The sequence below is a fragment of the Arabidopsis lyrata genome, assembly GCF_000004255.2.
Source record: "Arabidopsis lyrata subsp. lyrata unplaced genomic scaffold ARALYscaffold_2, whole genome shotgun sequence".
Classification (NCBI taxonomy): Eukaryota; Viridiplantae; Streptophyta; class Magnoliopsida; order Brassicales; family Brassicaceae; genus Arabidopsis; species Arabidopsis lyrata.
The window spans coordinates 15629943-15646610 of NW_003302554.1; the positions used below are offsets into that span (position 1 = coordinate 15629943).

Genomic DNA, 16668 nt, shown 5'->3' on the forward strand with positions numbered 1-16668 from the left:
TAAGATCAAGCTGCAAATTGGTGATATTGTTCAGGAGTTTAACATGGAGAGAGTGATGTCTAAACCCACCATTGAGGGTCAGACATTTTGGGTAGACATCATGGATGAGCTAGCTGATGAGCTCTTAGAAGAGTTGAACACCGAGGATCCTCTTCAGATTGCCTTGATTACGGAAGAGAGTGAGTTTGGGTACCTTGGAGAGGCAACTACTGGGTTTGCTAGGATGCTGGATTCTAGTTCACCAATGACAAAAGTGGTAGCAGTCGCTGAGTTTACAGAGAATGAGGTAGAGAGAGCTATGGTTGTTTCTACTACAGAGGACTGCGATGTTTGGAGCGAGCTGAAAGCTCCAAAAATTGAACTCAAACCACTTCCTGCCGGGCTAAGGTACGCGTTTCTTGGTCCTAACTCCACATACCCTGTGATAATTAATGCTGAGCTGAACAATGTGGAGAGCGCCCTGTTGTTATGTGAGTTGAGAAAGTACAGAAAAGCCTTGGGCTACTCTCTTGATGATATCACAGGCATCTCTCCAACTTTATGTATGCACAGGATATATCTAGAGGATGAATCAATGACTTCTGTAGAACATCAGAGACGGTTAAACCCGAATCTTCGAGATGTTGTAAAGAAAGAGATAATGAAACTTCTAGATGCGGGTATCATCTATCCTATCTCTGATAGTACTTGGGTGAGCCCGGTCCATGTTGTGCCTAAGAAGGGTGGTGTCACTATGATTAAAAACGAAAAGAATGAATTAATCCCAACAAGAACTGTCACAGGACACCGAATGTGCATTGATTACCGAAAACTTAACTCTGCCACCCGTAAGGACCATTTCCCACTACCCTTCATTGACCAAATGCTTGAAAGACTGTCAAACCATCCTTATTACTGCTTTCTTGACGGGTACTCGGGATTCTTTCAAATCCCGATTCATCCCGATGATCAAGAGAAAACCACCTTTACTTGTCCCTATGGTACATTTGCTTATCGTAGGATGCCCTTTGGTTTATGTAATGCCCCTGCCACGTTTCAACGTTGCATGATGTCTATCTTTAGTGATATGATTGAGGATTTTATGGAGGTTTTTATGGATGATTTTTCTGTGCATGGCACGTCTTTCGCTACTTGTTTGTCTAACTTGTGCAGGGTACTTCAGCGCTGCGAGGACAAACACTTGGTTTTAAACTGGGAGAAATGTCACTTTATGGTGAGGGATGGCATTGTACTTGGGCACAAGATTTCGGAGAAGGGTATTGAGGTTGACAAAGCCAAGATTGAGGTGATGATGAGTATGCAGCCGCCGAATTCTGTGAAAGGAATCAGGAGTTTTCTGGGACATGCTGGTTTCTACAGGCGGTTCATCAAGGACTTCTCCAAGATTGCTAGACCGCTCACACAGTTACTCTGCAAGGAACAGAAGTTTGAGTTTGATGAGAGTTGTTTGCAGGCATTCACGTTAATCAAGAACTCTTTGGTGAGTGCTCCTATTGTTCAGCCACCTGATTGGGAGCTACCTTTTGAGGTAATGTGTGATGCCAGTGACTACGCTGTGGGTGCTGTTCTGGGACAGCGGAAAGATAAGAAGTTGCATGTTATCTACTATGCTAGTCGCACTCTTGATGGAGCACAGGTGAATTATGCAACAACAGAAAAAGAACTCCTCGCGATCGTGTTTACTTTTGAGAAGTTTAGATCCTATCTGGTTGGGTCTAAGGTTATTGTTCACACGGATCATGCTGCATTGAGATACCTGCTGTCTAAGAAAGATGCCAAGCCGAGACTATTGAGATGGATACTTCTGTTGCAGGAGTTTGACTTGGAGATTAAAGACAAGAAAGGTATTGAGAATGGTGTTGTGGATAACTTGTCTAGATTGAGAGTTGAGGAAGATATTCCAATGAGAGACGCTCTTCCAGGTGAAGAGCTTGCTTTAATCGCAGACCGCTACATTAGTGAGATGGAGAGAGCACGCGTCAACGCTCTTGAGCTTATGACGTTACACACTGGGGAAGGCAATTTGCCTTGGTATGCTGATTTCGCTAATTACTTGTCTTGCGATGTTCCACCTCCCGATTTTACAGGTTACGCTAAAAAGAAGTTCTTGAAAGACGTGCAGCGTTATTACTGGGATGAGCCTTACTTGTATAAGAAGTGTGCTGATAATCTTTTCAGAAGATGCATTCCCGAGAGTGAAGTTGCTGGTATCCTCCATAGTTGCCACGCTTCAGATTATGCAGGCCACTTTGCTTCTTTCAAGACTGCTACAAAGGTTCTCCAAGCTGGTTTTTGGTGGCCTAGCCTGTTCAAAGATGCTCATGAGTTTGTTGCGAGATGTGATGCTTGCCAGCGCAAGGGGAGTATAAGCAAGAGGAATGAGATGCCTCAGAATTTCATTCTCGAAGTTGAAGTGTTCGATGTGTGGGGAATTGACTTCATGGGTCCTTTCCCATCCTCTTATGGGAATGAATACATCTTGGTAGCTGTGGACTACGTTTCTAAGTGGGTTGAGGCTATAGCGAGTCCGAAGAATGATGCTGCGGTGGTCCTCAAGATGTTTAAGAAGATCATATTTCCGAGATTCGGAGTCCCGAGAGTGGTGATTAGCGATGGTGGAAAGCACTTCATCAATAAAGTTTTTGCGAACTTGTTGGCGAAGCACGGTGTTAAGCACAAGGTAGCCACACCATATCATCCTCAAACATGTGGCCAAGTTGAGCTTTCTAACCGAGAGATTAAGGGAATCTTGGAGAAGACTGTAGGTAAGTCTAGAAAGGATTGGGCTGCGAGGCTAGATGATGCTCTTTGGGCATACAGAACCGCCTACAAGACTCCAATTGGAACCACACCGTTCAACCTAATCTACGGGAAGTCTTGCCATCTACCGGTTGAGCTAGAGTATAAAGCACTATGGGCTACAAAGTTGATGAACTTCGACATCAAGCCAGCTGCGGAACGGCGTTTGGTTCAACTCAATGAGTTAGACGAGATCCGTTTGAATGCTTACGAGAGTTCCCGGATCTACAAAGAGAGAACCAAAGCAATACATGACAAGAAGATCATCTTGAAGCAGTTCACGGAAGGTGATAAGGTACTCCTTTTCAACTCTAGGCTTAAGCTCTTCCCTGGAAAACTCCGATCAAGGTGGTCGGGTCCTTTCGTTATAAAGGAGATGAGATCAAATGGTTCAGCGATACTTTTGGATAATGATGGGAAACCGTTTTCCACAAACAGTCAAAGGATGAAGCCTTATCTCGCGAACTCAATTCCTGAAGAGAGCACTACGGTCTCTCTCACGGACCCAGCTCAAGCGTAAGAACTCATTGAGGTCAAGCTAACGACCTTAAGCAAGCGCTTCGTGGGAGGCAACCCACTAGGTATTGTACATACTTTGTTTTCAATTTTTCATTTTCGTTCTTCTTTTCGTTTTGACTTGATTCACTCCGCTGTGGAGATCGGACTTATCGATCCAGCTGTTGCATCGATACAGTCTCGGTATTTGATGTTGCTTGTGAGTTTGACTTTGAGTGCAGGACCTCCACGTTGCATAACCAGGATTCCAGAAGATGTAGATCGATCGATCCCAGAAGTGGATCGATCGATCCAGATGTTGGACGTCGCCTGCACAAAGTCACCAGAGGCTGGGGATCGATCGATCCCACCACCAGATCGATCGATCCCAAGGTAAGGTCGATAATTTTTTTTTAAAATTTGGATAAACCGGAATTAAACCGATCTCGACTTGAATTGAACCGGTCATAACCGGATCGACCTAGCCTAACCACGGGATCGAGCTCCCCCTTCTCATTCACGAGCCACACACTTCTTCTTCTTCGTTTTTGAGAGGTTTCAAGAACACAAAATCCCCAATTCATAACTTTCTCAATTCTTGATCGATTTCAACGTTTTTGGTGTCCATTCCACTCGGTTTTTCGCCCTCTTTCTGTTTCTAGTGTTGGTTTCTTCGATCTGCAAAGGTACGAGCTCGAAATTCCTCTTTTTGGTTCCGTCTTCAAAGGTGAAGAATCACTAATTCCTTGAATTTCATGCTGTTTTTGGATTGTTTGATGCTAGATTCTTGTCTAGGATGGTTTAGGAAACCTTTTTATGCCTTTAATTGCTGGATTAGGGCTTAAATTGAAGATTGGATTTTTCTCTCTTTGATAAAGACGGCCATGGTTGAATTTTGTAGATAAACGATTTTAAGAGCTTTAAACTTGATAGGTTACGATGCATTGTTTAGTTCTAGTAACTAAAATACAATGATTAAGCTCTTTGATTTGTTTTTGAGTGATTTCTTGATTTACCTTTGTCTCTTTTGCTAGATATGGGACGAACAAACGAGGTTGCAGGAACTTCTAGACCACGCACGGGCACTTCCAAAGCTCCACAGAAAGAAGATCCGAATAAGCGTCCTGTTACGGGCGTATGGGACAAAGAGGACACCAAGTTCATGGCAATTTTGAAAAATGTTCCTGTTTTACCAACACGAGTCGCTTCCAAAATAACGCTCGATATGCTCGGTTTGCTTGAGGATGTTACGACGGTGTTTCAAACGCTCGGCATGGGGAGATTGTGGAGAGTTGAGCATCGTGTGTACACTAAGCTTGTGACGGAATTCATAGCTACTTGTCGCCTCACATACCAGAACCCGCAGAAACCAACAGCAAGTGAAGGAACACTCACATTCTTCCTCAACAAACAGCATTATAGCAAGACTTTGTTCGAGATCTGCGACATGTATGGGTTCACCAAGGGCGAATCCGTTACATTCCCGAAATTATCTTCTGAGGTTGCTAATGACTTCTGGAACAAGATTGCTGTGGGACCCTACCAGTCGCGTAAGGCGAAAATTACTCTTATCCGGAGTCCGGTTGTGCGATATGTCGCAAAGATCATCAGTAGTGTGTTGTACTTCAAACCCGTGATCGCATCAGTGACAGAGACTGAGTTGTCAATGCTTTTCTATGGCGTCAAGCATCTGTTAGAAGACTATACTGATTTCCCAGCACCTGACGCTAATGTAGCTGCAATTCTGTGTGACGTGTTAGTAAAGATGAAAACTTTTGTCCCCAAATCCGCCGCGAAAAACATCTTAGCTGGTACTACACTCACTCCATTGTTTCTCGGCTGCAGGTTAGACCTCTCCAAAGTTGCGTATGACTATAAACAAGAGTGTATGGATATTCAACATCTGTACAATACTACCTACCTCAAAAAGGGTAGGGTGTATGTATTCACGGGTAGGGATGGTTCTTCTTGCTTCTGCAAGCTACCCAACCGGCATATCACCTCCCTTGTTTCTCTTGATAATTTGGAGTTCGCACTTGATGAGCAGTATTTGATTCCTGATCCTTCCGGGACCATACCTAGACGTCGTAGTCACGCACAGGCTCCACCTACAGATGAGCATTTTGTCGAAGAGGATGAGATTCAGGAGGACTTAGATGATCAGGCGCCTCCGTCGCATGCCCAACCGTACTTGTTGCTTCCAGAGGATCCAGGACAGTTCCGCCTTTCACCACCACCTGCAAGTAACGACATCTCCCAGCAGATGGCATGGATGATAGCATCGACGAAGAGGAACAACAGCATGATGCACAGGATGTGGAGAGCCATATCCAGGATCAGGCCTTGTGTGTGTACTCGCGGAGAAGGATCAGATGATGGAGACCGAGAGAACCGGTCTAAGGCCACCGAGGATCGGCATGCTGAGAGGTTGATCCCTGCTGCTGGACAGAGTAGAGCTTCGACTTCGCGGCGTTCACAAGAGCATTCTCCAGACACACGCTTAGGCAGGAGCAGGAGACAGCCAGGGGAGCAGAGCTCTAGCGAGAGCCCCACCCACCACCGTTGAGTACTACAGTAACTCACCCTTTTCCCTTGTTATATACCATTTTTATTTTCTTGCGTCCGTGTGGCATCTTTTCTTTGAACTGTTTTCACGCCGAGTCGGTGTGAAGCAAGTCGGGGGGAGGCTGCCACTTGTCTACTAATCTAGTTTGCATTTTTGATGTTTTTCTTTTGAGTCATCGAGTCTGTTTTATCGAGTCAAAATCGTGTCTTTTATTGAGTCAAAATGTTGTCTGAGAACTATGATCTTTTCTTAGGGAATTGCACCATGTTTGATTTAATTGCCTTTGGGACCATTTTAGCACTATTCGATAACTTGGAAGTTCAGGAAAATCCATCACTTGATCACTTTATAGTAGTCCCTATCTCTTTGAATTTTGGATGAATTGAGCTTAATCTTATATACTTGAACTTAATCTGGACTTAATTTATCTCACTTAGGGGCTTGAGAATCATGTAATGGATCATACATTCAGAGTTTTGTTCGCATCATTTTTACCACTCTTTGCTAACTCTGAATGGCTAGACTCATTTTTAGTCTAGTACCGCACCTGTTTCCCCACCCATTGTTTGAAACCTCATGCATTCTTATATGATCATCATGATATGCATCCATGTGCGAAAACTACGGAGTATACGGACCGACATAGCTTTCCTTTTGTTAGGATAGTGAGTTGTAGTTTACTGGTTGTCGATATGTGATGAGATTGAGCCATTGTGGTTTAGAGGTTATATTCATGGGTATATGCTGCTGTTTGCGATTGTTCTTGATGCAGATTTTTGTGAGACACCGGTTCCACTCCCCCGCTTCTATATATATAAAAAAAAAAAAAAAAAAAAAAAAAAAAAAAAAAAAAAACCGGAAATGTCGAGTTATTATTGGTTATATTGATAAGCATCAAGGGTACACTTTGATTTGATTGGGGGTAGTGTGTTGGTTGATTTGATCCGAGCTTAAGGGAAGCTATGTACCTCCTAGTTGGTCTGTGTCTCACTGTGATTTCGCATAATGTCATGCATCCGTTTATACTGTTCGAGAACCCGAAACACTTTGAGCCACCATATATTAGCCCTTTTTACCAAGCCCATAGCGTGTTCGATATCCCCTTTGTGAGAATACACGCCACTGCTAATGAATGTTAAAAGGTTAAGTTATCTGACTCTGAAAGTTCTTTTAGATCTCGGGACTTAATTTTGTTGCTACGGTTATGGCGAAGTACAGTCTAGTACGGTTTGATGAGTTGTGTGATAGTGGTTTGCAGGCAATTGATAGAACATGATCCCGAAGAAAATGTGAGTTCTCGTGTTTTCAAACCTCTTCTCTTGATAAGGATTTCTGCTTTCCTTGAGGACAAGCAAAGATTTAAGTCGGGGGGAGTGATGTGTTGCGTTTTTAACGGTTTCGAGTCTTGGTTTAGTCCATGTTTTGAGTCATCTATCGTGTCAAAGTCCGTCTTTTGCGCCTTTTCGGTTGTGTCTTGAGTCCTTTGCAGGCTATAGGTGCTCGAGCTGGATTCGGAGCATCTTGTGCATGATTGAGCCTATTCGGAGCTAAAACAATGGAGAAACGGTACAAGAGATCACCAGGAGCTGGGGATCGATCGATCCAAGGCGTGGATCGATCGATCCCAATTGTGACGATGAAGCCAAAAGTTCCAGTCGCTCGAGATCGATCGATCCAACCTCATTCGTCCAAGACCAATTGATTCAGCATTTCTGGATCGATCGATCCACCCATGGGATCGATCGATCCAACCTCATCCGTCCAAGACCAATTGATTCAGCATATCTGGATCGATCGATCCACCCATGGGATCGATCGATCCGAGCCTCGACGCCCCGAGACGGTTTTCCTAAACCGGGTTTTGTCTTTCTTTTTTGTACTTGGGTATAAAAACCCCAGAAACCTAATTTTCTTTTTACGTTCTTTTCTCTGCAACTTTTGAGACTTCTCTTTGTAAGCTTTTTGGGATTCTAGAGATTCATCCTCTTTGACACTTTGGAGAAGATTTCTAAACCCTTATTTCTTATTTATCAATTCAATTATGCTTTCTTTTCAATCTATTTCTCTTGTTTCTGTTGTTATGTGTGAGTAGTTTTTTAATTGGGATTTAGGGTTCTAATTAGGAGATTCAATGGATTAATGGATTGATTGTTATTAGGAATTTCATTCTTTAGGTTCTTTGATTCACATGTTCTTAATGCTAGAATAGGATTGATCACCCTGTTGTAGAACCTAGGTTTTTCTATGCATCAAAAGTGTTCGATAGAATGCCTGAAAGAATGTGAATTGAGCAATGTATTTCTAGCCAACGAAAGTTGACGTTAGGACGCATTGTGAACTTAATGAACTTGTTTGGTAATGCGAATTTGACTAGGAAATTGCATGCGAAAGTTTAGTAATCGAATAGTCAAATTTAGTGATTAATGTCTTGAAAGGGAATTGGTCTAAATGTGTTCATGTTCAAGAACGGGTCGTAATTGTTGAATTCCTTGTCTCATGTTTCCATTGTTCGTTGATCTCTGAAATACCCTAACGTCCAATGTCTTTAAATCTTGAAGTTAAATCGTTTAATTAATTTGCATTTTTATTTTACAAACTGAAAACCCGAACAAGCAATCTTTTTAGTTTTAGCTAAGAACAAGTCTCGGAAATCCTTAGAGTATCTTTGGTCCTTGTGGATCGACCTCGAATATACTGCTTAACGGTTAAGTGTATTGAGTAATTACTCGAGCAATCAATCTTCTACATCCTTCTTAATCTTCATGATTTCCTTATTCTTGGGCTTCTCATCTCGACCGTCGATCTCGGTTGATCTCCGGTTCAACCAATAGAAGACAGTCTTCGGGTTTGGTTTGACACTCGTACATAACTCTTTTCTTCTGGTTTTAAGCAATTGTTTTTGACAAATGGACTCATTTGATGTAACCAAAGTTTTTTGATGAATACAAATTTAACATTCTTTAAAAAAAAAAAAAAAACAAACAGTTCAATCTCAACCAATCAAATTAGACTTCCAACCAAAACCAGTATATAAATGCCAATTCACCAGAAAAGTAAGAGGATTATAGATGACAACTTTGTTCGTTAATATTATTTTATTCATGCTCAGTTTCCTATTTTGGCTGCTAATCTTTTTCTCTTTTTTACAAACCCCTCTTTCTGAGTAGTTTAGTGAAACAGAAGCTGACAAACAAAAAAAGAAAATGCCAGGAAATAGACACTAGGACGAGTCTTACTTCAACTCCTCTAGCGATAGTGCCTATAAATCTCCTTGAGTTATTTAGTTCTATTAAATCATTAAGAGAACACAAAATCAAAATGTCTTCTGCTACTGCGACGAAGTACGATGTCTTTCTGAGTTTCAGAGGACTCGACACTCGTCGCAACTTCATCAGTTTTCTCTACAAAGAATTGGTTCGAAGAAACATTCGTACCTTCAAAGACGACAAGGAGCTTGAGAATGGCCGGAGGATTTCGCCGGAGCTCAAACGCGCCATCGAGGAGTCGAAATTCGCCGTCGTTGTTGTCTCTGTGAATTACGCTGCGTCTCCTTGGTGTCTCGATGAGCTCGTGAAGATCATGGATTTCGAAAACAAGGGTTCGATCACTGTGATGCCTATCTTCTATGGCGTGGATCCGTGTCATTTGAGGAGACAGAGCGGAGATGTCGCTGAACAGTTTAAGAAGCACGAGGCTAGAGAAGAAGATCTTGATAAAGTAGCTTCATGGAGACGAGCATTGACCAGTTTGGCGAGTATCTCCGGCGATTGTTCATTGAAATGGTGAAATTTCGTTACTTTGATGATAAAGATTGGATTTTTATTGTTGGATTTGATATGAATGGTTACTAAAGTTTCGATTTTTATTTTGTTTTCTCTCTGTAGTGAGGACGAATCGAAGCTGGTCGACGAAATTGCTGACAAGATATCAAAAAAGCTGATGGTTGTAACAACAATAAGCAATGGGAGTAACCTAGTTGGGATTGATACACACATGAAGGCTCTTAACCGAAAATTGGATTTGAATTCCAACAAAGGTTTGAGAGTGGTTGGGATTTGGGCAAGAGGGTACAATGGTAGATCGGCTTTAGCTAAATATGTTTATCAGGAAATCTGTCAACACTTTGAAAGCCATTGTTTCTTGGGAAGCGTGAAAAGGATTTCACATGGTCGCCACTTGTCGCATCTACACGAAGAGTTTCTGATAAGGATTCAAGGAGAATACGTGAGTAAACAGAATCTCAAGAACCAAAAGGTTCTGCTTGTGGCTGATGATGTCAATAAGCTTGAACAGTTAGATGCTCTTGCAGAGGACTTCAACTCTTTTGGTCCGGGGAGTGTTGTTATTATTACCACACAAGACAAGCAGCTGTTTGTTTCTGCTGGTATAAAGCTTGTTTATGAAGTAGAGCTTTTGAGATTCCAGAAAGTTTGTGAACTCATCCGAACATTCGCCTTTAAAAAGAGAGACATTTCTGCTGCGTTACAGTTGGTTTACTACAGGGCAACAAATCTTGCCACGAAATGGTTTGGTTGTATAAGTGGTAGATCTAGTTAGGGGAAAGTGTTATAATCAATTTTAAAGCTAAATCCCAATTAGGCATTACGTTTTGATCAAGTTTGAAGCCTCCCCAAAGAAGCTTCCGGTTGCCATCCAATCCTTTTATTACCTTGTTTTCCTTTCTAATCGTGTAGAAGCGAGCTCTTTGGCAAAGAGTTTCGTGCTTAATTGTGCTTTTGTATCTTCGGTTTAATTAATCTAAGGAAGTTGTGAAAAAAGAAGAATGTTAAAACGTGGCTTTGAAATATGAATGTTTTTGTGTTTTTTAGGAGTGGGTGTCTCTTGTGTATTTTTGAATATGATTCTTGAATGGACAAATAATATACAAATTTCCTTTGGGTTTTGATGTTTCCATATGCCCAACAAACTTGTAGAGCAGATCTAAATTGCCTAACTTTCATTCCTTGATTTTGCTTTTTTCCCAAGGAAAAAAGAATAATGATCATAGCTCAAAGTTCGGATCTAAAGTCTCCACATTACGATGTATCAAAGAAAGATTAGGGAAGAAGGTGGATGGATGGCAATCAAACTTCCTTTCTCCTGGGGGTAAGGAAGTTCTCCTTAAAGCGGTCGCTATGGCCCTCCCAACATACACAATGACTTGCTTCAAGCTCCCAAAAACAGTGTGCCAACAAATTGAATCAACAATGGCTGATTTTTGGTGGAAAAACAAGCATGAAGGAAAAGGTATGCATTGGAAAGCATGGATCAAGCTCAACCAACCCAAAGTTGTTGGTGGACTTGGGTTCAAGGATATAGAAGCCTTCAATGTTGCCCTCCTAGGTAAGCAGCTTTGGAGAATGATTACCAAGAAGGAGTCCCTAATGGCAAAGGTTTTTAAGAGCCAGTACTTGAGCAAATCTGACCCCCTTAATGCTCCTCTGGCCTCTAGACCCTCCTACGCATGGAAGAGCATTCACGAAGTGCATGCCTTGATCAAGGAAGGAATAAGAGCAGTGGTTGGTAATGGGAAATCAGTTGATATCTGGAAGGATCAATGGATCAGCTCTAAACCAGCGAAGCCGATTCAGACAATAAATTGGCTACCCCCAGGTCCTCGCCATGTTGTATCTTCCCTACAATATGTAAGTGATCTGGTAAATGTCAACGGTAGAGAATGGAATCAGGAGCTTCTGAACATGGGTTTTACAGAGGAAATTAAGGGGAAAATATTGGAGATTAGACCAGGGGGCAGAGATACAAAGGATCAATACTCTTGGGATTACAGTAAATCAGGTCACTATTCAGTGAAATCAGGATATTGTGTCATGGCTGAGATTATCAATAAAAGAAACAGTCCCCAAGAAGTCCTCCAACCAAGCTTAGATCCTTTATTCCAGGAGATTTGGAAAACAGATGCACCCCCTAAGATCCACCACTTCTTATGGAGATGTCTGAGCAACAGTCTGTCGGTGGCTGTGAACTTAAGCTACAGACACCTTGCTAAAGAAAAGAGCTGTATTAGATGCCCATCATGTGTAGAGACAGTGAATCACCTTCTATTTAAATGCTCTTTTGCCCGACTCACTTGGGCCATCTCCCCTGTTCCAGCTCCACCAGAAGCTGAGTGGTCTGACTCTTTATATAAAAATCTGCATCATGTGCTGTTTTGCAGCAAAGCTCAATCACAAGAGAATGATACCTCAACATTACTTCCCTGGATCCTATGGAAAAACAGGAATGATTTGGTGTTTCAAGGAAAGGAAATCTCTGCTCCACAAGTGGTTAATAAGGCAAAGGAAGATGAGGAAGAATGGCAGGCTCGTAAGGACCCGCAGCCCCTAAAAGAAAACAAACGCCAACAGGGCAATCAAATAGCTAAATGGAAACCTCCCCCACAGAATTGGGTGAAGTGTAACGTGGACGGTACTTGGACCGCAGATGCTCCCAAATGCGGAGTCCAAACAGTGCTGGAGACTGAGCTTGAAGCTCTTAGATGGGCGGTCCTCTCAATGTCCAGATTCAACTATAGAAGAGTGATCTTCGAGTCGGATTCTCAGCACCTAGTGTCCATTTTGAACGATGATCTGGAATGTTCAAATATAGCCCCAAGGATCCAGGACATTAGGAATCTCCTACAGCACTTTGAGGGAGTTCAATTTGTGTTTACACGGCGATAAGGGAATAAAGTGGCGGACAGAATTGCAAGGGAATCTCTTTCTCTTTTGAATTATATATGATCCCAAATTGTATTCTTTGATGCCTGATTGGGTTAAAAACCTTGTGGATCTAGACTCAGTGTAATTGTGATTGGGTGATTGATAAGTTGTTGTTGAGCGAAAAAAAAAAAAAAAAATGACTCACAAATCTAACATGATAAAACAGAGAAAGGGAAGCTTTTGAAGAGAACGATCCAAAAACGTGAAAGCTGACTTCTTTTGCTTTCTCTCACTGGTACAAAATACAATTCTATCTGGCAGTTTCCTTTGTCCGATTTATGCTTTTTGATTGATCCTTGTTTGCTTCCTTCTTGGGCTTTAAAGTCTCATGGACATAATTTACATGCGTCCTCTTTATATTTAGCTCATTTGCTTATAAGAGTAGGCCACTAAGGCCATCATTAACGGTAGTTCCTTAGCAAAAATCTTAGGTAATAACTAATAAAAATTAAATGATAAATCACTATTAAAGTTAACAAACGTTCCTTAACTAAGAGACATTTTATTCACCTAAGAGGTGGACACGTGTCTCACTATCAATCGTCGCGTTTTCTCTGCCTCTCTCTCTCTTCTTGCGACTGAGAAACCAAATAACCAAAAACTTCAAATCTTCGTCTCCTCCGTTGATTGTTACAGCCGGTGAATCGGGGGATGGCATCTTCTTCCTCTCTCTCTCTCTCTCTCTCTCACGTGTTTCTCTTCAAAGGTGAAGGATATTTAGAGTTTAATCGGACAAGTCTCCGATGTAAAAACGAAGAAGATTACTTCAATTGAGATTGAGAGGCATAGAGAGAGATTTGATTATTCGATCGAATCAAGCTTTGTTTGTTAGTAGCGGGAATAGCTTATGCAGAAATCTCAATCCAAGCACAGTCTTCACTCATCTTCCTTCTCTTCGGCCTCCGCCACCGCTGTTTCTGATGCCACCACTACTCCTTTCGCTTCTAGGTTTCTCTTCGGGTATGTATTGTCTCACTCTCTCTGTATCGGATTTGGATTTGTTTGACTTTCACTGGATCGTGGTGGATTGAGTTATTGGATTTGATTACTCTGTTTTCTGATTTTGATCAGGATTAGGGTTAGTTCATAATTGATCATCTTCTATTGTTAAATCGTAACATCTTCTTCACTCCTCTCGTTGGTGTGATCATGGCCACCACTAAGCAGGTTAGAAGAGAGAGTCACATGCTTATAACTTGGCTTCAAAAACCGGTTATGATCATTAAACCATGGATCTCTGGTTTCACATACAATCTAGTCTTGGTAATTTGCAGATTTGTAGTTATAATTGAGCGGTCACACTAATCCATGGCTATGTCAATTACTAGTAAATATCATATTCTGCAATCTAGTTTGAAGTATAGGTTAATTGTGGTCAGATTATAACATCAATGATGATGATGATTTCCTAAACAATGCTTCGTGATTTCATAATTCGAACTCCTAATTGACAATTAAAGGAACAATATGGTGAGGATTGAGACGACGGAGTGAAGACAGTGATGAATCGAAGACTGAATGAGGTTTGTGAATGCAGGTTTGCTATGTTGCGTTTTGGGATGAAGTTACTCTTGCAACACATGAAGCAGAGGGGTCATAAGATCAATGAGAATGATCACATTGGAACAGAGAAACAAAACAGAGAGAATAAGAGAAAGAGGAAACTGACCTCAAAGAAGTGTGAAGAGGTCAGAATGTCAACAAATACATGTATAAGAAAATGGTCTTACTAAATTTTGGGCGAGTAACAATTTCAAAGGTTGTTGTTATCAATGAAAGAGCATCATAATAACCAAATATCAATACTGCAGTTTCTCATTTAATAGTGCTCAGATTCCACAAACTAAAGATACCATGATACTAACAAGAGGCAACAATTCAAAATTTTTGGTCGAGCATATATGGCAAAAATTTCCCAGAAATCAAGTTTAAAATTATTGTGTTTTATGTCATCTATGTTATAAATTGTATCTCATGTATGTTTTAATTTTTTTAATTTGCAACAATTATTAAATTTTCTATAATTATAAATTTTATTTTTATATTAATATTTTTTTTTCTAAGAACCACATGTTAAGAGCCTACCATTAATCACACAAAAATCTTAACTCAAAAATGCTATCTCTTAACCATCACTTTTACAAATAAATTACTTAAATATTACTAAGAAGTATTTCTAAGTGATTACCTATAATCATGCTCTAAGATATACACGATGTCATTTTCTTTGACTAATTTTTTGGAGATTTAGAGGAGTGTTTCCATTTCGTTAATTTATCAATAAATTAATAAAATATATTTAGTTACGATATTATTGATTATAGTACAAGTTATACTGTAGAATGCTTCATTTATTACGTCCACCATAACAGAGAAGGTTAGACGACATTATTCTTGCAAAATCTACATGTTCTTCATAAAATCAATTTTAGATGCTATTCGACAACATAATTTAGAGGAATTTGTGTTTGTGTCATTTAGTTGACTTTGATATTAATTTATTTGGCTGCTGGCCTTTTCTTTTTAACAAACAGAAGCTGACAAAGGATTGACAATAAAGAAAATGCCAGGAAATTTACGCTTGAAGGAGTCTGAGTCTGAGTGGGCGCCCACGCGGCTATAAATCCTACTGATTCCATATCTCGAACTGAATCAATGAAATGTCAGATACTTCAATTACCATCCCAAAGTTTGATGTTTTTCTGAGTTTCAGAGGACTCGACACTCGCCGCAACTTCATCAGTTTCCTCTACAACGAACTGGTCCGAAGAAACATTCGAACTTTCAAAGACGACAATGAGTTGAAGAATGGCCGGAGGATTACGCCGGAGCTCGTACGCGCCATCGAGGGGTCGAAATTCGCCGTCGTTGTGGTCTCCGTGAATTACGCTGCGTCTCGTTGGTGTCTCGAGGAGCTCGTGAAGATTATGGATTTCGAAAACAAGGGATCGCTCAAGGTGATGCCTATCTTCTACGGCGTCGATCCGTGTCATGTGAGGAGACAGATCGGAGTAGTCGCTGAACAGTTTAAGAAGCACGAGGCTAGAGAAGGAGATCACGAGAAAGTGCTTTCATGGAGGCAAGCGTTGACCAATTTGGCGAGTATCTCCGGCGATTGTTCATGGAAATGGTGAAATTTCGTAGCTTTGATGATAAAGGTCGAATTTTTATTGTTAGATTTGAGTGAATGGATTCTAAAGTTTCGATTTTTTACTCTGCAGGGAAGATGACTCGAAGATGGTCGACGAAATTACTGACAGGATATCAAAAGAGCTGATGATTGATACAACAAGACGCAATGGGAGTGATCTTGAGGGGATTGCTGCACACATGAAAGCTCTTCGCCGATTATTGAATCTAAATTCTAAGAAGAGTGTGAGAGTGATTGGGATTTGGGCAAGAGGATACAATGGTAGATCGGCTCTAGCTAAATTTGTTTATCAAAACATCTGTCAACACTTTGAAAGCCATCGTTTCCTGGAAAGTGTGAAAAGGATTTCTCAGGATCGCCGTGAAGAGTTAATGATACGGATTCAGGAAGAATGCTTGAGCAAATTCAAGAACCAAAAGGTTCTGCTTGTTGCTGACGATGTCAATAAGCTTGAACAGTTAGATGCTCTTGCAGAGGACTTTAACTGTTTTGGTCCGGGGAGTATAGTTATCATCACTACACAAGACAGGCAGCTGCTTATCTCTGCTGGCATAAAGCTTGTTTATGAAGTAGAGCTTCTGAGATTCCAGAAAGTTCGTGGACTCTTCAGACAATTAGCCTTCAGAGAGAAAGACTTTTCTGCAGCGTTTGAGGTGTCTTTGTATAGGGCAACGAATGTTGCCATGGAATGGTTAGGTTGTATATGTGGTAGATCTGGTTAGGGGAAAGTGTTAGAATCACTTTTATAAAGCCGATCCCTTTTTTTTTTTTTCATGTACATTAAGTTAAGAATGACTAAACTTAGTATGATGTGATTGTGGCTTAGAAATAGGAATGTTTTGTCTATTTTTGGAGTGGGTTACTGGTGTATAGAAGAATATTATTCTTTGATTGGATTTTATGATACACAATTTTTTTTTCAAGTTTGGGTTTTGATG

At 40.9% G+C, this 16668-nt stretch overlaps 3 protein-coding genes and 1 long non-coding RNA gene across 4 annotated transcripts; all 4 read left to right on the forward strand.

Annotated features, from left to right (window-relative positions):
* Positions 1-3827: 3827 nt before the first annotated feature.
* LOC110231116 lies at positions 3828-6715 on the forward strand. Its single transcript, XM_021035997.1, has 2 exons — positions 3828-3980; positions 4329-6715. The coding sequence occupies exon 2, from the start codon at positions 4331-4333 to the stop codon at positions 5858-5860; it is 1530 nt and encodes a 509-aa protein (XP_020891656.1). The 5' UTR covers positions 3828-3980; positions 4329-4330; the 3' UTR covers positions 5861-6715.
* A 2386-nt stretch (positions 6716-9101) lies between these two features.
* LOC9323525 (TMV resistance protein N) lies at positions 9102-10638 on the forward strand. Its single transcript, XM_002887415.2, has 2 exons — positions 9102-9642; positions 9745-10638. The coding sequence occupies exons 1-2, from the start codon at positions 9179-9181 to the stop codon at positions 10415-10417; spliced, it is 1137 nt and encodes a 378-aa protein (XP_002887461.1). The 5' UTR covers positions 9102-9178; the 3' UTR covers positions 10418-10638.
* Positions 10639-12974: 2336 nt separating this feature from the next.
* On the forward strand, positions 12975-14399 carry LOC110230652. The gene is made up of 2 exons (XR_002333779.1): positions 12975-13842; positions 14117-14399. It is a non-coding gene; the product is annotated as an uncharacterized LOC110230652 (long non-coding RNA).
* A 695-nt stretch (positions 14400-15094) lies between these two features.
* LOC9323527 (disease resistance protein TAO1) lies at positions 15095-16641 on the forward strand. Its single transcript, XM_002887417.2, has 2 exons — positions 15095-15709; positions 15801-16641. The coding sequence occupies exons 1-2, from the start codon at positions 15240-15242 to the stop codon at positions 16450-16452; spliced, it is 1122 nt and encodes a 373-aa protein (XP_002887463.1). The 5' UTR covers positions 15095-15239; the 3' UTR covers positions 16453-16641.
* Positions 16642-16668: the final 27 nt, after the last annotated feature.

Coding starts and splice junctions, on each gene's coding strand:
- LOC110231116 (XM_021035997.1), top strand. CDS start 4,331: ATGGGACGAACAAACGAGGTTGCAGGAACTTCTAGACCACGCACGGGC.
- LOC9323525 (XM_002887415.2), top strand. CDS start 9,179: ATGTCTTCTGCTACTGCGACGAAGTACGATGTCTTTCTGAGTTTCAGA. Junction 9,643..9,744: donor GGCGATTGTTCATTGAAATG/GTGAAATTTCGT, acceptor TTCTCTCTGTAG/TGAGGACGAATCGAAGCTGG.
- LOC9323527 (XM_002887417.2), top strand. CDS start 15,240: ATGTCAGATACTTCAATTACCATCCCAAAGTTTGATGTTTTTCTGAGT. Junction 15,710..15,800: donor GGCGATTGTTCATGGAAATG/GTGAAATTTCGT, acceptor TTTACTCTGCAG/GGAAGATGACTCGAAGATGG.